This window comes from Crocuta crocuta, unplaced genomic scaffold (assembly GCF_008692635.1).
Source record: "Crocuta crocuta isolate KB4526 unplaced genomic scaffold, BGI_CrCroc_1.0 scaffold199, whole genome shotgun sequence".
In the NCBI taxonomy this organism is placed as follows: Eukaryota; Metazoa; Chordata; class Mammalia; order Carnivora; family Hyaenidae; genus Crocuta; species Crocuta crocuta.
Genome location: NW_027533339.1, coordinates 549162 through 575128, shown reverse-complemented (window position 1 = coordinate 575128; position 25967 = coordinate 549162). Strand labels below are relative to the sequence as shown.

The 25967-nt window shown below is 36.4% G+C and overlaps 1 protein-coding gene across 1 annotated transcript in view; it reads left to right on the top strand.

The window, feature by feature from the left end:
• Positions 1 to 25549, top strand: part of PTPRD (protein tyrosine phosphatase receptor type D) — a 413276-nt gene extending 387727 nt beyond the window's left edge. Inside the window, exons 29-35 of the mRNA XM_077748273.1 lie at positions 10131 to 10416; positions 10858 to 11036; positions 11642 to 11768; positions 13117 to 13242; positions 16680 to 16834; positions 19478 to 19613; positions 21820 to 25549. Coding sequence (XP_077604399.1) covers positions 10131 to 10416; positions 10858 to 11036; positions 11642 to 11768; positions 13117 to 13242; positions 16680 to 16834; positions 19478 to 19613; positions 21820 to 21888 — 1078 coding nt within the window. The 3' untranslated portion in view covers positions 21889 to 25549. The remainder of the gene's footprint in view (positions 1 to 10130; positions 10417 to 10857; positions 11037 to 11641; positions 11769 to 13116; positions 13243 to 16679; positions 16835 to 19477; positions 19614 to 21819) is intronic.
• The last annotated feature ends 418 nt before the right edge of the window (positions 25550 to 25967 follow it).

Genomic DNA, 25967 nt, shown 5'->3' with positions numbered 1-25967 from the left:
CTAATGGCCTCCTCTATCCATCTGTAAAATAAGACCTGCTATGGCATATTCAGGTGTTCTTTATATAAACATATTAGCCTTCTAATTTATCTTGAGCACCACATTTTAAGAATAATAGGAAATGTGCTTGGCAGATAATATTGGGACAGAGCCAAAATCATACAGACGTTTTTGGAGGATTTTTGTTTGAGTCAACATAATTGAAAGAGAAGATCCGATTAGGCCCATGTGTATTTTGTTTTTTTGTAGACTTATTCTTTTTAAGAATCCCCCTTTGGGCCATGATGGAAAAATAAAATGTCCAGAGAAAAAGTCACCTGGGAAGGTCATCCTTGGCCTCTCTGTATTCTAGACTAAGATCCTTATCATGTTAGTTTTTCTGGGCTTAGTTTTTGATGCTTCTCTGCTGATGACGTATGAACTTTTGATCACCAGAGGATGCCACCCAAGAGTGCAATGGACTTTTTCTTTCCAGAATGATCAGGGGTTTTTTTGGGTTGTCTCATCCCAATGTTTGTTTATTCTAACTTTTTAATGAGCATCCTCTGCTCTCTGCTGTCTTCTGTATCCCCCTGCTTTCGAAATCCCTCCTTAAAAAACATTCTTGGATGGCAGGACCAAGTCCCCGCTCTAAGGAGTGGCCAACATTGCCCAGACTTCCCCTGAGAATCCATCTCTGGGCAATACTTCCACGCTAGCGTGCAGAGCGTTCCATCTTCTCTATCTGTTTGGGGACTCAATGGCATATTGATCTTTAATATCTTTATAATGGTAACTTTTATTGATTATTCTATATTTCTTTTTAATTCCATTATTGTATGATTATGTTGTCCTTGCTTTAAAAACAATTTTTTGAGCACTTCAACTAAAGTGAAAATGTCCCCTTACTCCCATTCTCCACTAAAGATAACTGATTTTATAATTTGTATATTTTTGCAGGTAAATACTATCCATAAACATGCATGCATATAAAAATATATAATCTTGTGCGGTCTTTTTAAAAAATGTAAGTGGCATCATGATGTATCTATTACTTTGCAACATATTTAGGTGGGTTCAACAATATCTTGGACTTTTCTTTTTGTCAATATATGGATTTACCTCATTCTTTTAACTAGTATTCCTTGTATTTAGGTATTATAGTTTATTTGTTTTACCTAATTAATCTATTTCAAATAATGCTACAATAAAAATCCCTTACTGAGATTCTCTGTGCATATGTACACATGCATGTACACATGCACAGAGAATCTCAGTGACAGATATCTAGAAATGGAGGTGCTATATCAGAGAATATGTGCACTTAAAATTTTAATGAACACTACAAAATTGTCTCCTGAAATAACTATGTTACCTAGGCTTTTAGTCTGTGTTTAATAGCATGGGTAAATTTAATTGACAATTTTTCAAAATATTTAATTTTTATTTTATACTATATAAAAGTAAATTAAGCAGATGAATATTTATGTCAAAGAAATTTGCATAATTTCTTTGGTCATTCTAGCTAAAAGAGATGCTCAAGGCCATAATACTAAAATACTTATGAGTCATTGTTTTGTAGAAATCACTAAATATTCTAGAGGTGTTCAGTATACCTCAGTGTTAAGTTACGTGCTAATATTTAACAAAAAATGGGAAAAAATGTTTTAAAATGACAGCCACATCAGGGGCGCCTGGGTGGCTCAGTTGGTTAAGCATCTGACATCTGCTCAGGTCATGATCTTGGGATTCGTGAGTTGAGCCCCTCATTGGGCTTTGTGCTGAGAGCTCAGAGCCTGGAGCCTGCTTTGGAATCTGCATCTCCCTTTCTCTCTGCCCTTCCCCTGCCTGCATTCTGTCTCTCTGTCTCCCCCAAAACAAATGGACATTAAAAAAATTTTTTAACAATATGACAGCCATATTGGGATCACATCACAGTTTTATCAGGGTAGTCATCTGACTAATCTTGTAAACCTCGGTCATAAAACTCAAATCTACTCTCATAGGTGTCCTTTTTTGTATATTTGTCGTCTGTAAATGCCATTTCTGTTGCAGTTGACTGTAATATCCATTCAGATTATGAGCTGATATATGTACAAAAATGCTCACCAAGATTTTTGGTTTATATTTTACTGTCTTTGCTCCCAACTAAATGATCTGTAAAATCTCCTAATTCTATGGTCTTTTTTGGCCAGATCATTGAAGTATCAGTAAAGGGTCAGCATTAACACTCCACCAGATTAATCAGAAAAGCCAACTTTTAAGCAAATCCACAGAATGATTTTAGCACAAAACAGTCCCCTTATGCCTCTTAATGTTTTCCTTTTGCACATTACTACTGTATCGCATCACGGGACATTAAGCATATTTCAACTCATGGGACTAACTCAATCATGTTTTTAGAAATTGAAAACAAATGTTGTAACTGGATGAATGATAATATTGAAGTAATAACAATTTCCTAGTAGGCGTACTTGTTCAATGGATTGCGTAGTCTTTAGCTTGTAAACACTGGAATGTCTATCACTGACTGAAACCGTTTTTCTTGTTGTTGCTGTTGCTGTTATTGTTCTTAAGGCAAAATTTGTCAGTGATTTGGTTTGCTTTGGTGGAATCATTGTCCTCAATTGATAATAACTTAGAATGTAGGATTTACTTCAGGGGAAACAGGGACCAACCTAATGCTAGACTTGATTTAACAGTGCTGTCCTCTTCCCTTTTTGCTGGAATGTTCTGTAACATAATAAATGTACTGAATTGTGCTGGCCTCAGCCTGAAGCGCGGGGTTATGCACTTTTTTAAAAGATATTTAGAAAAATCTGTCTCTATGCTTGGCAACTACTCTGACAGAAAGCAGATAAAAATAAGGGTGGTTTATCAGTTTTGCTGTTCTTATCATGTTTCAGGTTGAAGGCTGTTGAAATGATGAAAAACAAACAGCACTAAATAGGGTTCCGTCATTATTGCTGCTATGGGGAGCTGAGTTTTTCAGGATCAAAGAAAAATGCATTTGCTTTTAGAACTACAATCCTTCATTATGAGAGGTGCATTGCACTCAGATACTGATGGGTGAAAAACAGAGCAAATTAGAGAAGGAAGTAAAATATGTGCTGTTGTGGGAACTTGGAAATTCAAACAAAAGTAGGTTGGCATACTTCTAAAAGCTCTGAATTTTCAATGTTCAGTTTCTTAAGACAAAGGGTGGTGCCTGAGTTTTGTTATTTATGAGCAACTGGAGTGGAGCATAAACAGCTTGTTTCCATCTCACAAAATGTTAAGAATCCCCTTTATCTGTGTAAACACACATCAAAGTAATATTCCCATGCCAGGGGCTTAGAGGAATGTTCCTGTGTATGTCATTGATCCAGAAGAAATGCCTTCGTATTTTTAAACTTCTATTTTTAAAACTTAACTTGAGCACTTCCTTTTTCCCTGGCATGGAAATTGCCATGACACATTGTCAAACACAGTAGAGACAAGGAAGTTGTTGTTCTTCTCCTCAAGGAGATTGTCAACTGGTATGAAAATAATAACCAGAAAACTAAACTGAGGTAAGGTGTTTGCTGATAGAAAGGGATAAATTTCCATTGGGATCCAAGGTGGAGTAAACCAGGGGAGAGTCTTGGTCAAGGATGTAGTGTGAGAGGATTCCAAAGTGAGAGGATTCTTAAAGGATCCTCAAGATATCAGCAAGCAGACCTAATAAGGAACAGGAAGGGCCTACATAAGTAAAGCTGAGAAAGCTTTTAAATATGTTTAATTTTCCTGAAGCTAGGGAAAGCTATGACTCTTGTAATAAAGGTTATTGTCTGAGAGCCATGTAGTTTCAACTAGGTAAAGGCAAATAAACATTCTCAGATGTACAAGGCATCAGGAATAATACTTTCCATGCACACTTTACATAAAACATTCAAAGACGTTTTCCAACATATCAATGGATATATCAAAGTAAAGAACTCAAGAGTCGATGAGGCTATTATGCCATAAATATTTACTGAGTGCCTACCATGTGCTGAGACATCAGGTAAGTGGTGACCAAGACCAACAGGATCCTTTCCTCATGAAGATTACAGTTTAGCAGGAGAATTAGTAAGTTCATTCATCAGAATGAATAAATATATAATTAAAAATCTCAACAGCTGCTATGAGGTAAATGTATAATGTGCTGGCAGAGCATTTTTGAGGAATTTATATTAATTTAAATTGATACCTATTATGTACTGAATTATGTCCCTTAAATTGGTCTTTTGAAACTTTAACCGACCCCCTTGTAATGTGACTATATTTGGAGGTAGAGTGCTCTCTCCGTGCACATGCACAGGGCAAAGACTACATGAAGTCACAGCTAAAAGGCTGCTATCTTAAATCTAGAAGAGAGGTCTCACCAAAAACCAATCCTAATGGCACCTTAATCTTGGACTTCTGGCCTCCTAAACCATCAGAAACTAAACTCCTGTTGTTTAAGCACCCTAGCAGACTCACACAATACCTAAACGGACAAGGAATGGTTTGCTGAGTGAAGAAGGATGGAAAAACTTTCTAGAAAAGAATATCCCAAGAAAGGTTTCTGAAATAGAAAATAGCTTATGCTGTTTGAGTTAACTAAATGAAAGCCAAGGTGGCTGGAAGGCAGTGAGGGTAAAAGGGCAGGTGCCCCATATTTATTTTCCATTTTAAAGGCTATTTATAACATTTTTATCAAATACATAACTGTACTAACAGCAATTTTTTAAAATAACTGTTTGGCTTGTTTATAGTTCTCTGGTATCTCTTCACACTCTTATAAAGATACCAGTCTTGCTGGGTAAAGGCCTCACCATTATGACCTTATTTAACCTCAGTTACTTCCCTAAAAAGCCTATCACCAAATACCATCACAATGGGGGTTGAGGCTTCAACTATGGATTTTGTGGGGATCTAGTTCAGTCCATAACAGATCTCAGTTTACTTTTTTTTAATGTTTATTTACTTATTTCGAGAGAGAGAGAGAGAGGCAAGCACACAAGGAAGAAGTGGTGGAAGGCAGAGAGAATCCCATGCTGGGATGCAGGGCTCTCACGAACTGTGACAGACCATGGTCTGAGCCAAAATCAAGAGTTGGACACTTGACTGAGTCACCTAGGTGCCCCATAAGAGGTGTCAGTTTAAATGACACTTTCTCAACAGTGCTTGGCCAGCATGCTATACATTTACTTCATAGCAGTTGTTGGACATTTATAATTACATATTTATTCATATAATTACTTACTATCTAATTTTCCTGCTAAACTATAATCTCTATGAGGAAAAGATCCTGTTTACTTTGGACACTACTTCCCTGATGTCCTATCACATGGTGGGCATTCCTTCAATATTAGCCTATAGAGTCTTATGAGAATATGTAGCAAATGTGGATGGAAAAACAAAGTAATGAGCAACTTCTTGTCTATCCCTGGCTGGTGGTCATGGATGAGTTAAGAGAGTCAATAGGTGCTGCAGTGTGTAACAACCAGCTCTGCGGGAGAAAACAAACATTTGCCAATTTCCTCAGTGTAGGTCCTCCCACCATGGCTGATTTCAAAGTACAAATGTGACATCTCTGAATGCAAAGCTCAGGAGAGGCTCAGAAGAGAGGCTCGCATCATCCTATAATAGTTTCACCTCAAGAGTATAAATGCAAAATAATTAAGAAGCAGTGTGTTTTGAGTACAGCCTTTATCTTTAATACATTTGTGCAAAATTTCTGAGAATTTATAACAGTTGGCTTCTGTTGGCTCCAGCATACCATGGGTGGATAGTTGAATAAAGGTGTAGAAGTTGAAAGTACAGAAATTTATAATTTATTACCGTACAAGGCAGGAGGAGAAAACAGTCCAAACTGATTCTTAAATTTTAGACCTGAAAAGCAAGTAAAGAGAGAGAGGGAAGAGAAGATTTGAGCAGAGAAAATGCTGATTAATATTGGAATCTATTTATCTCTAAAGATACTTGAGGGTGACTTGAAATATAGGTCTCCACTTAGGCTCAAACAGAAGTCTATCACTTTAGGAATCATCTGTTTGAAGATTATTGCTGAATCATGAAGAGGAATGAGAGAAATGAGGTCAGAATGTTGGGAACATTATCTACATTTTGGCGGCTGACTAAAGTATGTGAATTACAGAAAGAGATACAGACGGAAAAATTTAGAGAAGCATAAGGATTATCAGTTCAGGAATTAAACAGAAACCAAGGAAGAAAGACTTTTTAAGGAAACTGCATTCAGGATTGTTGAACACTACTAAAGGAATGTTGTAAAGGGGTGAACCACAAGAATGGCACCACTTTTTTTTTCCTGATGCAAATGGCAGAAAGCAGTATTAAGCAATGGCAGCACCATGGAATGTGCTGCTAAAGTTTAACATCTCACAGCATACATCTGAGTCCCTCTTTGGCCATTTACTATTAGCTGTGGGACTTCAAGGCAGCTCCCAAATGTTTTAAATCATAGAAGGGAAAAGGGAACTGACAGACATTTGCTGAATGCCTCCAGGGAACCAAGTACTGTGTTTGGAAGGCACTTTACTGCCATCTCATTTACCATGACAATATATGTAAAAGTAGAAAGTTCTTCATATGTAAGGTATTATTTATTGGAAATATGAGGAGAAAGGGGAGAACAGCTTGAGGGGGTAGATTAAAGCAAGATGTTGAAAGCCTAATCTTAAATGATCCTGCAGTGATTCTATCATAATTTTCTCAGCATTAACATTACCTATTCCTTTTGTCAGCTTCAGAGGTAGAATTTTAAAATGCAGTTTGTACCTACAAAGTAACGGTCTTCCTTTATGTTTTCAAAATACTTGGCATGTTTAATTCAGCTTTAAAACTTACTAAGTAATTACCTAGAGTTAATGATCACTGTCGTGATTGAAGAAAAAACAGGAAAGCAAGAAAGAGTTTAAGTGACTTTCTCAAGGACACTCAGCCATTGGTATCTGGAAAAAGTGTGTTGAACTTCATGATCTTACTTCAAGCTAAGAAACCTCTTTAACATTTAAATCCTCAAGAAGTCTTCATTCTAAAGAAATAACACATAAATTAAAAGGATCCACACCTTCCTTATTTTCCATATGAATAGCAAGACTGAGCAATTAACAATATTTTGAATCTGGAGGAGAAGAAATAGGTTTTGCACAAATCATAGCCTTTCTTCTGTCTTCTTTCCCCATAGTTTGTAATTTAGACTCAGACACATACTTGATTTTTTCCCGTCAATATTTGGGGGGAAATCACATCCTTAGCATCATGAGAGGTTGCTACTGTTTGAATCTAGAGTTATTCCTACCAGTTTTCCAAGATTCTATGGTATATTTTTGTCAGAATATAGGTCCATGCATCATCCAGATGTTTGGAATGGTCTCTGATGCATATTTTGGAAAAATATCCCTGCCATTCTCTAGAACTGACTTATTTATGGCTCAGTTATAAGACTTATGGCATGGTTTCTGCTACAGAGAATTGCATGAAGTTGTATCCAAGTAGAAACAATGCACAATTAGGATGATGACAATTAAGAAAAACAACACAGAGAAAAAAGATATTACTCATGTGAGGGCTACCCTCTTTCTCCAGGTTAAGTCTTACTTAGTTTCTTTAAATTTCACTGTGATGCCAGATCAGAAGACCCAGACACAGAGGCCTCTCATAGCATTTTCCTTTCTCCCTGTTCCCTACCAAGAACTGTGGAGCAGTCTTCAGGCCTTCTCTGCATATTTCTGAACCTTTGTCAAATGTAGGCTTCCTTTCACTAACTGGAGTCCTGCTTCCTCAGTAGGCTTAACAGACATGGATGGGCTTCTCAGTATATAAAGCCTCTGGTGCCAATCACTGATTTATTTTCTTATTTCACAAACATTATTGAGCACCGACTTTATGCTTGGTTCAGGGCATAAAAAGGTAACAGAAAAGTCAGTTTGCTCTCGGGATTTGCTCCATGATTTGTGGATGATGACCCTACCAGACTAGTTAATAATATGATGGGACTGAGACTATAATGGGGTGATATTTGAGACACCATTTAAGTGATCTGGAACAGAGGGTGATTAATCTACCTAGGGATTGAGGGAGTGGAGTGATGGTGAGTATCAGGGAAAACTTGCCATCTCACAGTTTTATTAGTAGAACAAACTAAATAAACGGGACTTTATGGATCTTGGTGCATCAGATTTCTAATTGTGTGCTAAAAAAAATGTCTGTCACTTCAAAGACTGTCTCTCCAAGGGTTTTTACATTACATTTCAATGTCATGTCACTTTGTGGTTAAACCTTGAATACAGTCTTAGAATAAAACTCCAGAGGTTTTCTGACTAAATACTAATAGTCATTTTTTATGTTTGACAGGACATAAAAAAATAAGCAATTTTTAAATAGTGGTCCTATTGTATTCCTGCTTACCCTAGTCTACAAACTTCAGGGCCTCTCTGTGGAAGCTGGATTTGATCTGTGTTGCTTAGTAGTCAAATGAAGGTATTATTTGTTACAAAATCCTCACTTACCACCTTGTGGCCACTTGGCACTAGAGAGAAACTGCCATTTCAGTTGAGTCAGGTACCCTAGTGCTCACTAAACTCTTCCATTAGGAGTTCTGGTATATTCCTTGTACAGATGCCTCACTAGGCCAATAAAAATTTTCACATGTAACTCCCAAAGGCAACATAGGACTACAAAAGCTATTTTTTGTCTTTTGCTATTCTAGCCTCCTCAATTCCCCATCCTTCCCGTCCTTCAACTCCTGGTTCAAATGCCACATCATCCACAAAACCAAAACATCCTGGTTTTTGTTTGTTTGTTTGTTTTGTTTTCTTTTTGTCCATTAGTATAAATAGTTAAGCAACTTATTACCTCATTGATATATGTTAAGCTCTTCAAAGGAAGGGTCTAAGTCATTTTTAATGTTCCCACATGTTACTTAACAAAGTACTGTTCATTGAATGAAAAGAAGGATATATTGATGGACAGATAGACAAATAAATGAACACAAAGATACAAATGAGAGGAAACAGTGGCATGTAGCTAATGAAGGAGACTATATGTTGCTTAGTATCTACAGTGGTGATATATACCTATTCCTGTTAATTCATTCTTTTCCAGCCAGGTAAATATCCATGATCAGGAGGAGGAAAATAGTTTGGATTCAACCATACTTGACACTGGACTTACTCAAAAGAGTTTGATAAGAGACAAACAAGGCTTACCTAGAGATTTAAGAATACTGATGTGTTATTTTGCTAGTATTCTTTACAACACTTGAGGAAGTTCCAATGTTTCAACCATCTGACTCTGTAATCCAGTTCAGTAAATTAGATTGTCTCCTTGGAACAGCAGATCTTGTTTTGGGGTTTTGCTCACTCTCACCTTTTCTTCTTTTAATCGGTTTCACCAACTGGAAAATGACCCACAAGTCCAGAAGTAATGGAGTTTAAAAACTGCCTCAGAGCGTCTACAATAACAAAGATTGAGGCTTCTATTTTCCCACACAGAATACTTGAATTTCACCTGGAATTTCAAAAAATGTTCAACTCTGGAAAAGAAGAAAAATTTGCCTAAACTCTCTAGTGATTTTTTTTTATTAGGAATTTATTTCCATTGAAAACTACCTGCACCTTTTTTCATGTGAAATAGCAGTTCATTTTTAATTATATATTTTCCACTAAGCTAGTTTTAGAACTTCCTGGCTTCATTTTAGAATATGAAATATTTAAAATTGAGTGCTTTTCTAGATTTTATTTCACAGATTGAACTGAAATAAATGGAGAAGGTTTGCCAAAAGATATAGTCTAGTTAGTTCTTAACCAATTTATAAAATGCCTTCTAATAAAAAACAAATGTAAATGTGCTTTTTAAATAACAGTTTCAAAATTATGTCTGCTTTGTGTTACATGATCAAAGAATCATAGTCTTTATGGATTTACATTTTGAAACCAAATTAATTATAGTTGATATTTGATTCCCTACCCTCTGGTTATTTTGACTTGATAATACTTTTTATTTTAGAGAGCTCCGAAATAATCCCAATAGCTAGTTTGAAAGAATTAATGGGTTTAAAACTTAGTTAATAAGAATGAAAACAATTTTTTATGTGTTTGTTTCCTGGTAGATTTATTTGGACTTTCCTTTTGTTTTTCTTGTAGTGCGGGAGTTGGCCGGACTGGCTGTTTCATCGTAATAGATGCCATGTTAGAAAGAATAAAGCATGAAAAAACTGTAGATATTTATGGCCATGTAACTTTAATGAGAGCCCAGAGGAATTACATGGTTCAAACAGAAGACCAATACATCTTTATCCATGATGCACTGTTAGAAGCAGTGACTTGTGGAAATACCGAAGTGCCAGCTAGAAACTTGTATGCCTACATTCAGAAGCTGACACAAATAGAAGTAGGAGAGAATGTCACAGGAATGGAGCTTGAATTTAAGGTATGATATTGGATGTGATGTGGTAATTCAGGAGCAAGTCATTCTGGGGTTGTTTCTGAGTAGTGGCCTCACTTTCTTAACCTTTCAAATTTGTGAAGTTACAAGATTCACTTGACCTTCTCAGGTGTCTGACTATAAAACACTTTCTTTCTCTCTCCCTTTTCTCTGTCCTTTGCTTCTTAACAATACCTCAAGCTCTTTTGTACCCTAACTTAAACTGAGAGATCCCATACTCTCAAAACATATTTAAAAAGTCAGTAGACTATTTGGAATCATTAGGTAGAAGTGAAAAGCAAGGCAGTGTGAAGAGTCCTTTACTTTAAAATAAACAAAAGCTTTACTCTAAAGCTTTCCTCTAAAGAGGAAATCTTGGGTACATTACATCTAACCGTAGGCTAAAATTATCTTTGTCAGATTTTTTTCTTTTTTTCTATTTAACAGCGTCTAGCCAGCTCTAAAGCTCACACCTCAAGATTCATCAGTGCCAATCTTCCATGTAATAAATTCAAAAATCGCCTTGTTAATATTATGCCATATGAATCCACAAGGGTATGCCTGCAGCCTATCCGAGGAGTAGAAGGATCTGATTACATCAATGCCAGTTTTATTGATGGATACAGGTATATACTCTTGTTCCCCTGACAGTCCAAAGCCTTGATATTTACATGTGCCCCAGTTTCATAGCCAGAATGAATTTCATCTCAACTCAAAACATCTTCTTTCTGCATAGGTCAGCATCCAGTCCCTTGGTATTTGTTTTTTATTATTTTTGGTAGGAATAAGAATAAGCAGTCATGGAGTCTTTAGTCTGGCCTTCTGCACTCTTCTTTCAGAAGCCATTTGGTGTGAAAAGAGTTAATAAAGAAGATTTATTTCATAAATTTAATAGATTATGTAAGAGTCCTTTCCACGAAATGAAGCCACACCAGTGTTTCTTAAGTGATTTGTATGATACATGAAACTGAGTTATTAGCATTGCACTAAAATTTAAATAATAATGATAAAGACATACATTGTAATATTAACAAAGCAATTTCTTTTGCAAAATTCCCCAAATGTATTAAACATTCTTATTTGATTACACAATCTTAATGGACTTTTACTGCAATTGCAATGGTAATATCTTTTCAGTTTTCATCAATGAGTTTGATGTTTACATATCATATGTGAACTTTGCATGTTCCTTGATTAATTTAACATGTTATTTTTATTCTCTGTAATTCAGACAACAGAAGGCCTACATTGCTACCCAAGGGCCCTTGGCAGAGACCACCGAAGACTTCTGGCGGATGCTTTGGGAACACAATTCCACCATCGTTGTGATGCTCACCAAACTGCGTGAGATGGGCAGAGTGAGTGTCTTCTCATAAGACATTCACCATAAAGAAATGATGATTTCTTTTCAATAACCCAAGGGCCAGCATCATTTCTTTGAAATGTGGAGTTCTCTGGTCACATTCTGGGCCATTCATTACTCTTGTGTTGGTTTTTAACTTGCAAAGCCACATCAAGTTCTTTAATTTATGTGTTTTGGAGAAAGAGCTAGTATTTTGTTTCCAGTGAAGCATAATCATAGGAGCAAATAAGCGGATGCCCTTGTTTGACATAGGTCCTCATTCTCTGCAGTCTTTTTTCTTTTCACTCTGGACAAGCTGGAGTTTCATGAACAAATATGCCCTCATTTCTCACTTCTCAAGGAAGACCTTGACTTCCTTACATCTGTGAAGCAAATTCTTACTTGCCCACCCTCTACCCTATGTTGAATAGTTACATACTTTTTCCAAGGATATAATCTGGTAATCTCAGTTCTACTTTTTAAAAATGACTATTCTGAAAAATACATAAAAGAGTATGAGGGGCACTTGGGTGGCTCAGTTGATTAAGTGCCTGATTCTTGATTTCCACTCAGGTCATGCATGATCTCACATTTATGGGATCAAGCCCCCATCAGCCTCTCTCTCTCTCTCTCTCTCTTTCTCTCATAAAATAATATAAATAGTATTAGAAATGCCTAAGGAACTACCACTTAGATTCAATAGATACAGCATTTTGCTATATTTGCTTAAGATACTTTCTTTCTCTCTTCTTTGTATAAATTAAATGGTAGAGATGTATCTGAAACCCATCACTTAAATCCCATAAAGAGAGCCCAAAAATGCCAAACTTAGAAAGTAACTTGACTATTCTGACTCTTGAGAGTTGACACTGGACAATTCAGCCAAATCATTAAAACTACCTGGTCTCCAGTTTCCTCAGCTGACTAGACCAGATCAATATAGAAGTTTCTTTCTGCATTCACACTTGATAGTTCATTTTATTCCATAACACAATGATACAAGTCTACTCTGGTGGTGCAATGCATGATTAATAGGGCCAGCATTATATCCAAGAACTGATGTCAGTATCTGGAGAACTTGTAGGTATGAAGATACTTACCCTATCGAAGTATCCATGTGATATGTATTAATAACCTACTGTATGCCAATTCTGTGTTTGGTGCCATGGGCAAATATTAAACCACATGATTTCCCTCTTCTCAGGGAATTTATGACTTCAAAGAGAAAATGCATCACATGCAACTGGAATAGCCTTGAATGTTGAACTTTTTTAATGAGGGAAATAAATATGTAGATTGATAGATGATAGATGATATTTTATTTGTACTTTGTATAATTTGACACTAATCCTCTCTCCTTTTAGGAGAAATGTCACCAATACTGGCCAGCAGAACGATCTGCAAGATACCAGTACTTTGTTGTAGATCCCATGGCAGAGTACAACATGCCACAATATATCCTAAGAGAATTCAAGGTTACAGATGCCAGGGTAAGTTGGCACAATCGTATGCTCTTAACCATTGGCTGAAAAGCAGTCCAAAATACATTTCTGGGGGGATGCCTGCATGGCTCAGCTGGTTAAGTGTCCAACTCTTGATTTCATCTCAGGTCATGATCTCATGAGTTGCTGAGATTGAGCCCCACATTGGGCTCTGTGCTGTCAGCACAGAGCCTGCTTGGGATGCTTTCTCTTCTTCTCTCTCTGCCCATGCATGTGCTCTTTCTCAAAATAAATAAGTATCTCTGGAGAAATATCTGCCAAGTGGCCATACTCTCCCAAAGTACTAACTGATCTTGGATGACTGCTTTGTTTTTTAATATAAGAGTAACTTTTCCTCTGTCTGGCAAGTATCCTCACATCCAGGCTTGGCTTCCATTCAAATGTAACATCTGGCAGCCCAACTTTGGGGATACACTTGGTGAGTGTGTACCCTGGGAAGCATTTACTGATTGGTTGGCTGTGCTTACATTCACTTTCTCAGATCATTTTCTTTGGAGCTCTTTTGACTTCTTCATTACTTGAGGCTGTAAATATGTTGTTGTTTTGCAAAGCCCTTTAGGTCATGTGGGCTTAGAGGTTAATTTGGTATGATTTTAAACCTGCAGAGCAAATGGCATTCTTTAGAAGACTCTGACAAGCTTTGCACATTCTAATTTGATTCCTGGCATGGTTTATTCCTCAGTGTGATAATGTGTCTGTCCATGAGAGCCGTGCACCCATGACCCTTGTTGGCTAATTTTCATTCTGCATTTCTTATCTAGATTGCTGAGTCCAAGGTTCAGCCCTGATGTAAGATGTTCTATGCATAAACTTTAATATCCTTGCCTTTGGCCACTTTCAAACCATGATTACAAACATATCTTAGGAGAGAGCAGGGTCAGTCCAAAGCCTTGCTATGTTTTTGGAACTGTCACAGTAGGTGGGCTGAATAAAACTCCTGGATAGAGCTATTTACTTGATCCACTGTTTTTTTCTGGAAAGCAGCTGTCCCAACCAATACTCATGTTTAGAGATTGTCTGCTAATCCCCAAAGCTGTGTCCTGGCTGTTGGCCTAAAGTGAAGGAGAAATTGGTTAGCAGGCTAGTTGGCCCAGGTGACAGACCTGTTAATCCCAGAAAGTCTGAAATCTTAACTACTCTAAAGGTGACCATACTCAAGATAACAGTTAAGTCCATAGGTTGAAGTTTTGTTTTTTTTTTAATGTTTATTTATTTCTAGGAGACAGAGAGAGAGACAGCATGAGCAGGGGAGGGTCAGAGAGAGAGGGAGTCACAGACTGAAACAGGCTCCAGGCTCTGAGCTGGCAGTCAGCACAGAGCCCGACGCAGGGCTCGAACCCACGAACCGTGAGATCATGACCTAAGCGAAAGTCGGACGCTTAACCAACTAAGCCACCCAGGCACCCCATAGGTTGAAGTTTTTTAAGTTGCCCAAGTATGCATGTTTTGGTGACCCACTCCATTGTCTAAAATACATACGCACATACATACATACATACATACATACAAACATACATACAATGTGCCCTTCAGAATTTGAAGATAGATATGTGAGTGAAAACCTTAAGTACATTCCAAGCAAACTCACCAACCATTTCTGATTGTAAAGACTGGTGGTCAGGCCCTGCAAATAGCAGGCACACCTTCTTTACTACTCCTCCCTTGCCCAATTAAATCTGATCACAAAAAGCAGAAGAAATATTAAAGTAAGAATTTGTTCAAATTCTGGTTTTTTTAAAGGCTCCCTATGATTTTATAATTTTCTTAGCTGCCATAGCATTTGCTGTTTGTGCTCCTAGTGTGTTTCTAATCTGAACTTAGCGGTTTAGAGAGTGAGTTGGCACTTGGAAGACAGTATTGTTAAACAGGTAACCTTTAAATGGAGTCAGCTGGTCTCTCCTCCAAATAGTAAGGGTTTGTGCACATGACCTCTTCTTGCTGCTAAAAGCAACTGTAGTCAGAAATGAAATCCCCAGGATACTTAGAGGAGGAAAAATCTGCATTACCTAGCCTTTGGCTTCCTTCCTGTGCTTCCCAAACCTTTTCCAGAAACAGAGGGAAGTAAATCATGCTCCCATGGTTACCATCCATAAGTTAGTTATGGGGCCAAGCAGTTATTTTCATATTCTTCCATTCCCAAAAGTTAATGTGATCTTCCTATTTTATCAAATGATGACAGTCAGGAATACGTCCTTTTCCTGTGGAAAACACAAGACTAGTTGATGTGTGCCAATCTCAAGCTAAGCCATCCCCTCCTCTCAATCTGACTGAATGAGAAAGATTGGGTCTCTGTCTATTTAACCGGAACCTTGGAAACATGCACACCCATGTCCAAAGCCTTTTAAAGGGGAAAGAGGTGTTGCAAAAATGGAAAGGAGGAACAAATTGAAGACTCAACTGGGAGCAGAGCCTCTGCAAATGGGATCAGTCTTTCCAAGCTTGGGATTTGGATTCTCTCCCTCTCAGTGGATTCAGAGAAGAAAGTCGATGGACATAATTCTTATTCCTACAATTAAAAAAAAGGTCTCTTCTGTTTTTGTTATGCTTCTGAAAATACTGTTCTAGAAGGAATCAGAAGCACATTAGTAGCTCTTTCTCAAATCATTTATACTTCATGAGTCAGAGCAGTTTTGCTTAATCACTTTAAAGATTGCTCTTATATCCAGCTTGTTTTCTTTCCATTGGTCTGTCTGTTAAAGCCCACCACAGTGCCTAATTCTTGTGGTCAGACAAAAGAGCCTTTTTTCAGAATGGAGTGTTTATTTGCTAATAATCTCTTTTATCTCCTTGAAGGACATTTTACTTCCTTCCCACACAACAGCATAGTTGCATAACACATGCTATGTACACCACCATGGCTAGAAATTGTATGCCTCTGAGCCATGTGGGGCATCCAGGTTAACAGTTACCCAGTTGGTGTCAGATCCTTTCAGTGTCACTATTTGTTATTTGACAATGCTAAATATAAGGAAGTACAGCAGATGGGAAGTTATCATAACAATAGCAAAATCTCTGGTCTGGATGACATGCCTAGATGCTCTTTTCAATATTAAGTTATTGATTTCTGAAATTTTTGAAATAGAGTATATATGTTCCACCTTGGTTTTGAAGGCAAGTATTGGATCATGGAAGCATTTACTAATATGGGAACTAAATGGCTTTTTACAAGAACCCAGATTTTTACTTGGGCATTGCCAGATTGAAATTGCAATTTAAATATATGTAAATATAGACAGTGTTAATAACAGTAAGATACACACGTGACTAAATTTCTAGTTAAATATTTTTCTAACTCCTCCCCCTCCTCCCACCTCTTTTTTTTTTTCTTTCTGGAAAAAAATCATTCCTGCTGCTGTGGTCTGTACACTGGCTGGATCTTCCTGGCATCCTCCTCTGTGGCGGGGTATGTGGCTTTCTTTGTAAAGGACGGACAGTCCCGAACAGTGAGGCAGTTTCAGTTCACTGACTGGCCAGAGCAAGGAGTGCCAAAGTCTGGAGAAGGATTTATTGACTTCATTGGCCAAGTACATAAAACAAAAGAGCAGTTTGGCCAAGATGGGCCCATTTCAGTCCATTGCAGGTAAGCTAAGCATCAAGAATGATGAGTTTCCATTTCTGATGAGTGTGATAATAACTATAAAAATGTGCCTTGTTGTCTATTCATTGTCAGTACAAGCTTATTATAGTGAATCAGCATAATTGAGACTTTATTCTCAGAAATATATTGTAAAATCTAAAGCAAGGTTTCATTTCTCTGTCTTTCCAAAAAGAAAAAAAAAATGAAAGTAACAAGAGGTAAGATTTTTATCCCCAAATTTTACATCTTGTGACAAAGACCAAACTGTGTTTTCCCTTGCCTAGTTTACCTTAGCAGGAATTGTTGGCATGTCCCTTCATGATAATTTGTTCAGTTAATCATTTCTTACTTGTTTTACTTCCATAGGATTACACTGATAACTATCCTTCTCTATCTCCTGTGTTTGTCTTTTTAGGAAAATCATAAATAGTTATCAAGCCTTAATGATAATACTAATTCTTGCCAGTCAGTAAATGATTAGAATGGTACCTCAGTTAAAATTGCAGTTTGCTTGAAAATTGTTGCTATACCAGAAAATGAAGTACCTTCAAGTTAATTATATTCAATAGTTTCCATGGCATTTTATAATTCAAGTCATTGAAGTTAATAGAAATAGCAAGTAAACGGTTCAGAAAGGACACTCACCATAAATTTAGTGCTTTTGGAAGTTGTTATCCAGAAACCTTCTGACGAAAGGAATTCACCTAATTTTACTTAAACAAATATATTTTCAGATTCTGGCAATTTAAAGTCTCAGTTTCTAATCTCTTTATTTTTTTATTGTAAAAATCTATTTTGCTTAAAAAAATGGTAGATAACAACATATGGACCCCAATATTCAGACAGAGTGGATAGTATAGATTGTACTTAAATTAACTGAGTATTCCCCTTAACTTTCTATGTAAGTTGCCCAAATGCCAATTCAAACTTTTCTAGTATAAGCTATGACAAAGGATATATTTGATGTATATTTTTAACTTTAGACATTGCCATAAAGTTAAGTGTATAAATGTGTGTTACTTCCTATTGCTTTTGCCATCACAAAATGATTTAAATACTTATTTAGTATAAGGAGTTTACTTATGACCTGTTATTCATATATATATGTATATATATATAACTAATGTCTATATACATATATAGTCTATATATAGTATATATATATATATATGACTGCTAGATATTTTCTCTTATCTAGGAACATCCTTAAAATACTATGTACCTCACTTACAACTTATTAAACTTGCATTATGAAGTCATTAAGTTCAGAAGTTGTTATTTTATTGAAAGCACCTAGTAGAAATCCAGAGATCCTATATTTTGATACATTCAAGCAATCAAATCAAGGTTAAATAGACTCTGGAATACCTGGACCATTCAGGAAAAAAAAATCATAAATCACAGCCTCTCAAGAGTAAGAGAGACTTTCAAGGTTGAAAGGGGGTTGAAAGGGACCTTCAAGGTCATTTACTCTTAACAGAGAACCTTGACTGCTCCTGGACACCTTCACCCACTTTGTAAAGACTGCCCATGGATTTTAAAGCTGTACTTAACAATTCTGTTTGGGCTCTTTAGAAAACCCAGTTTATAAGGGACACACTATTTATATATGCCTGTCAGCTACATCCCCAAGTAAATGAATCCATCCATTTTCTACAGCCTGTACCCAAGCATTACACATGCCGTTTAATTAGGATCCAAAAATGTAGGGATTTTTCAGATTATTCACTCTTCTCCTCATTACCTAAACCTCCAGATGCTTTCCTACTTTTTAAGAGCACAAAAGCTATGAATTAATTTTTTTCTCTTGCTGCAGTGAACATTCTGGAATTATCTTAAAACAACAAAGAAAACAAACTCAAAACCTTGCTAATGTGGTAGAAAGAATCCCAGTGTTTTAGCTCCTGAACACCTAAAACTTGTAGATAAACATATAGCTCATTTTTAAGGTTATAGACCCCCTTGAGAATCTGTTAAAGTTCTAATTTTCAGCATAAAGAACAAATATATATATACATTTACACCATCTGAACATGTAAGACATTCACCAACCCTTCTAAAGACTGAATAAGAATCTCATCTTAAAAAAAAAAAAAAACAGGATCTGTTTTCTCAAATTGAAACTAATGTCTAAATTTGAATACTCTATATGCCTTCTTATTTATTGACATGTCTAAGTGATGGAATATCCTGCATAGATTGTAAGTTACTACAAGAAGTAAATAATACGCTAGAAAAATTGAAGTTTATCTTACCTTATCACAATTATTTCATACTTTAAAAAATATTAAGCAGGCAAGTTCTACAATTTCAGTATCTGCATGAAGAATATTAACCTACATTTGATTTACCTTTCCCTGCATCTATTATTTTGCAATATTTGTGTTTCCTTCCTCTTACCAAAATGGAGTGTAATCCCAATTGAAAAGTCATTGTGTTATGTAGGACTTAATTACTCCATATTCATTCTCACATTTTACCATGACACATTATCCTAAGGGTAGTCCTTTTGTGAATGCAACACCACATTTTCCTAACCATTGGTGTGGAGGAAACTGTTGTTATATGGAAGCAAGTGCTTCCAAGCAAATGTGGTAAAGACTATGAGCGTCGCATCCGGTAATGCTATCTTTGTCATTATGACAGTGCGGGCGTTGGAAGAACTGGAGTCTTCATAACACTAAGCATTGTTTTGGAAAGAATGAGATATGAAGGTGTTGTAGATATCTTCCAGACTGTCAAAATGTTAAGAACACAACGACCAGCCATGGTACAGACAGAGGTGAGAAAAATCTCAATGAGTTTGTCACATCTCAAGAGCCGAATACGTTTTATTAGCCAGGACCTCGTAGAGTCCAGACACTCTCAACACCAAAGCAAAATACAGGAAAATACTGTAGGAAAAGCATCCAGTCATTTAGTACTTTTTGAACATTTTTCCCCTCTCTATATGGGAGTGACACTGAATATTTTACAGTTGTTTTGCAAGTTATGTTTGATTATGTATTGGGTTTAACCATGACAAATTGTCACTGTTTGACCATTTTTGCACTATAAAAATGGCAATTTTATATATAAAGCAGAGTGCCTGATGCAGAGCAGACCCTCAATCCATTTTACTTCTCTACTCTCCTAATGGTCACTTTACATATTTGGATCCTGGATAGGCCCTAGAGACATTAATACTCCATATTCTGTCCTAAATTTTTTTAGAATAATATGAATTTGTGATATAGCCAGTCTGGCCTATTGACTTTATTTCTAATGAGTGAGTGTTTCTTTTCCTCAAAAGGCCACCAAATTATACAATTTATATGTATTCCTAAATTCATTACCTGCGATATCTTCCAAATTGTGATCTCAGAATAGTACAAGCATTTGGCTTGCCCAAAGCATGATGTCGGCCTGACAAACTTAATGGGTGCTGGGGGTAGAAGAGGGAAATTGGATGTTTAAAAACCCTTTAACACTTAGCCAAGCAGCTTACTGTGACAACATAGGAAAGCAAACTCCATATATTTTTGCATTACCATTTTTATTGTAAAAAAATGCACATTTAAGCAAAATAGAAGCTATCTACTTTCAGCCCCATTGGCTACTAAAAATAAGTTTCTTTTATGGCAAAAATTCTACTTTTTCTATCTCTCCAACAATGCCCCAACTTATTCCAATATGACAGTGTTCTTCCCTACCTGAAAAAAGACATATTTCAAGTTATATTATTTTAATGTGGGCCTTTCCAGAACAGATAACTAGCAATCACACTGAATTAGGCCAAATGACATGGGTATTTTTTTATACAGGCAGCCAGTCTTGATGGCATTTTCAGGGGATGAAAAGCTTAAAAGTTCAGAGCCCTCTGTAAATGGCTCTACTGTTCCTCACCCCTACTTAAATAAGAACATCAGAAACAGTGGTGGGTAATTGTGATTGCAGGTACTAAGGTCTACTATCTGATACAATTTTTTATTCAAATTATTTTTCAATAGTCCAGAAGATAAATGAATCTAGATTTTCCTCAGGACAACATGTGTCTGAATTAGCCTAAAGAGAGGCAAATACGTAAACTTGAGATTAAGTTATCACAAACAAGCAGATAGTTGTAAAAGACAACAGTGGTATAGTCACATGTTCAGTGGTGGTAATTGTTTGGTACTGCTTGGAGAACAGCTCACACTTGTCTGGAAGATAATGTTCACTCCAGCTGTCACTACTTCATAATTAGGAGACCATTTTAGTCAAATTGATTGGTGAAGTGAACAAACATCCTATGTGGCTGATCATTCTTTGCTCACTAAAACATATTGATCATTGGAATGAATTAATTGATAAGAGAAGTAATTTTGCCCCCATCCAGATGTAACTGTTTTTGAAATTTCACTTTCATCTTTCTTTTCTTTTCTTTCCTTTTTCTTTTTTCTTTCTTTTTTTTTTTTTTTTGCATGAAAGTCATTTTAACACCGTGGTTAGAGGGTTTTATTCTAGGACACACACATTATACTGAGATAAAAAAATCAAGATCTGACTTTTTTGAAAACCATAGTTCCTTCCTACTTCACTACCTTATGTCAATACATCTGAACCTCTGGGGCTGTAAGTCACTTCCTGTCATGGTCAAGTTTCATCTCCTTTATGAAGCTTTCAATATTTTTCACAGTTCCCAGGTGCAAACATGACTTGGCTGAAAGTCGTTTTCGTTTTTTGTTGTTGTTGTTTTGGTTTGTTTTTTTCTTAATTTATTGTCAAGTTAGTTTCCATATAACACCCAGTGCTCATCCCAACAAATGCCCTCCTCCATGCCCATCACCCCCCTTCCCCTCCCCCCACCCCCATCAGCCCTCAGTTTGTTCTCAGCATTCAAGAGTCTCACATGGTTTGCCTCCCTTCCTCTCTGCAATGATTTTTCCCCTTCTTCTCCCCCATCTTTCTATTAAAATGTACTCATGGCCCCTTGTCCTGTTTCTTCCAACACGCTTGATCTCCTTCAGGACCAGTACCAGTTCTGCTACCGAGCCGCACTGGAGTACCTGGGCAGCTTTGATCACTATGCAACGTAGAAACCCCTGACCCCCTTTGGGTTCTTACTGCAGGCCCTTCAGTATCCACGGAGTCTCTTCTGAGCCATACAGGGCACTCGAGAAGTCCTTCTTAACTTCTAGCTAACTACCACTTAGTGGAACTATTAAAAACAAGACAAAATAAAAACAAACTCTTCTGGGTGGACCAAGAATTCACAGTTTAATAATCTAACCTGAAAAATAGTAAAGAGAATCCTGACTGACGAGGCATCTGAAGGATTTTATTTACAGATACCTCAAGGATTCAAAATAAAGGGAAGAAGAAATCACAGCAAAGAACCACCATCTTGTCCAGGATTGCTTGTTAGGTGTGAGGAGAAATTGCCAGAGTCCTGCAGTTCAGTGCAAGATGTTTGCTGGTGTGGCTTCTCATATGATAAAATGGACTCTGCTGCGACATCGCCCCTTCCCACCATACTGCTCATAATAACATTTCAGGGGGAATGGGGGGAAATGTTCAAAAGAAAGTCTTTGATTTAGTTTTTTAGTATTGTAAAGATACTGCTGACCTGTGCTTCATTTTTAACTGTGTAAACTTTTTTTTAATGAAATGTATCATTCGATAAAGTGAATTTTAAAAAGTTACATAACTCTTCATTTTTTATTTCCAAATTGTAGGTTTTTTTAAGCTGTAGAACTGTTATCTGTAATATCTTGCTGTAGAAATATCAAATAATTTGAACATTTGCACATTTTTGTGCAATATTCTTAATCTACAGTATTGGTCTTGTCAGATTACTTTTACACTTCTGTTCAGTTTTGGTTGGTGAGAAAGTACCCATTCTTTTCATAGTCAAAAAGAACTTTGTTTTGTTTTGTTTTGTTTTTGGAATCAACAGGGAGGCGCAAAGTATAAAGTTGCTGCTAACATATATACATATATATCCATATTTTACAGGGGTGTCTATGTATATATAAACAGTGTGTCCACACAAAAAGATAGATACAGATATCATTCAGCTCTTCCATGATTTCATTTTGTTTTTGTATGTTTTTGTTTTGTTTTGTTTTGTTTTCTGGGGCTTTTTTTAGGTAGAAAAGCTATTATAAACATCTTTCTCAATTTATTAATTTTACGACATATGGGTATTTCTTAATTTCATAAAATTTTAATTTTAAGGGAAATGAGGAATGCACATCAGTGATTGTCAAGCCTCACCCCCTAATTTACTATCCAGTCTCCCCCCACCCACCTACTCATATTCACAGATATCCTTTTGTTAGCCAGGCTTCCAACAAACTTCAATATTTCTAACACTCTAGTGCAATAAAAAATATTAAATATCTAAGAGGTGTGCATGTGGGAAAGGTCAGTGCATATCCCTTTAGGAGGGGAGAATGTTGTAATATATCAGCTATCAAGTTGTTTAAAAAACAATGTATTCAATCGTGTATTGTCTATAGTATGTGCTATGAAACTTGCATTTATGATATGTAACAGGGGCAAAGCCAAACTCATGTTACTCTGTTCAGTCAGAAACATTTTGTGGCATATAGCACTCCTGGGAAGTGCTGTCCTTCATTTTCTTTTGGTTTTAGTTATGCATTTAGAGTGCCTTATAATTGATGCCTATTTTAATAGCATTTCTTTTTAGCTTTTGGTTCCTCTTTTCATTAGTTGTTCATATATGTTATTCTTCCAATTAAAGAATTATCTGTTTACCACATGTACAAAAACTCTTTGAATAATATGCATTCCTAGTTTTCAACTAAGTCGGGGATGTTAGTGATTGTACCAGCCCAAAGCACTTGGATAATCAGGGCCCTTCCTTTCATGATTGCCAACATCAGGAAAAGCTACTTGTTTTACTTAGCGTCCTTTCCAAATCTGTTCTGGAACATGCAGTAACTGCACAAAACTTATTTTAGTGACAAATATCTCTTTGTCAACTCTGGAATATGCTTACTAGTCCATTAAGATTTTTCTAAAAAGTGAAATTGAACAACAATTTATTTTCCAATATAATTACAAATTTTCCAACATAATTGCTATAGGAAGCCATGGATAATGGCATAAGTATGCCATATCTTATATGATTTTAAAGAACCCTAAAAATATCCAAGGAACTCTTAAAGAGTTTTGGTATAGATAGAATATTTTGGATTAATTTTAGCTTCATTCGATGTTCAGCATACAAGGATTTTTGTTTTCCACATTTTACCATTACTAGTAGATTGAAATCCAAGAGACCAAACACGTGCAAGCATCTTATTAGAGCACTTTTGTATAAAAAAATAAAAAGAAAGAAAAAAAAAGAAAAAATATATAATACTAAAAAAAAAGTATCTAGAAGGCTACCTCAGAATGAGACTCTCTAACCTACATCAGAACCAGAGAAGAATGTGCACTATGTGGATCTGTTGTTGTTTTCTTTTACTTTGTATCTTTTGGAGATTTATCCAAGTGCCAGATTACTGAGTGCTGTGATTTTCATTTAGTGAAACAAAGGGGGTCAGACAGACTTGCAGACATGCCACGTTAGACGTGTAGAATATGATGGTGTCTAATACACACTAGAAAGACTGGCCAGTGAGCAGTTTCTCTCCCTGAAGCAAAAACTGTCCATTTGGCAAAGGGAAAGAGGAGAAAAATCACAAGAAGAAAATTCATGGGATGCATACCACACAAACGAGGCAGAGACCATCTAGGTATCTTACTGTTTAGGCGCTGTTCCAAGAACTAACTCCCTTACTGTCATTGATGTGCATTCCACTCTGTGCAGGCATTCTAGTTTGATTTTCCCAGGTAAACATCTTTATCTACCATTGCCGTAAACTTTCAAGTTTCCAATTATTTTCATCATCATAACCAGTACGGTGCTATTATTTACCTATGTACGTGTAGTTATGTATAATTTTGTAATTAGTTACAATGGTAAAAAAAATCAAAATATATAAAAAGTGATTTGTACAGAACTTTATTTTAGCTCTTTTTTAAAAATGATTTGCATGGTTAGACAACGGCGAGGACAGCCAGGGGAGGGAAGGGCCTCTAGGGAACTTTGCACTTTCTATACCTTTGTACTATGCACTGCCCTATTGATTCTACACCCAATAATGTTATTACTTGAACCCATCTGTAAGAAACTGCTTCAGAAATTCATTATTGTGTATGTAAATAACACAACATAGACACAGGAAGGGAAAAATTCTTCAGTAATGTAGAGATTTTTTTCTTCCCTGTTTATTTTTGGGTTTGCTTTGTTTTAGTCCCTCCTTTTTATTTTTAATTCCCTTTTCTGTTTCCTTTATGGCTTTTGGTTTCCTTTGGGTTTATGGGTGCCCTGATACTCCAGCAGAGATCAGAAGGCTACAGATCCATCCTATCCATCTGTTATGTGGCTTTGCCATTCAAGCTTGGAGTGTCTTTACAAAGATAATAACACTTGTGTTCTTTGCTCTCGTTTTGGATGCATAGACTGAAAATAAAAAAAAAATAACTTGTAAAATGGCTTGTTAAAAAATACAATTACCTCTAATTAGTAGTACGCGTAAATGTTTTACAGAATGAAAGGCGTGCTTTTTATTTTCTTACTTCGTTACATTGGTGGCGAAAGAAGTCTGTATGAAAATCAGTTCTTTGCTGACACAAGTTCCATTTGTTACAAATGAATTCTAATAAAAATGTCAGTGTTATGCAGCCCTGGCCTTTGCTTTTGTCCACTCAGGTGCTTTGTTTTTGAACTGAGCATATATATCCCCTTTTCTTCTCTGGTTATCTGGTAAGTCCCTTTGTACTAATAGTAATTCAGTTTACCAAGAGGCTATTACCTACAGGTACCTGCCTTGAGGTGAGTGCCTTTCACTGGTAAACAAAGTGAGGGTTAGAAAAATAGTTTGCTCAAGTTCATACAGGAAAAAGGAGGTGCTTGGTATCATTCAAAATAGAGCTCATGGGCAATCTTTAACTCTGTAGATGACTACTTTGTAAATTTAAGTGATTTCAGCATGTAAGTATTATGTTGAAACAACAGGTATCTTTCAAACACATAAAATTAGCCCCATAATGTTAACTTCCCAAGCTTTTTGGAAAACTTCTTAAGCTTTAAAGAAAATGC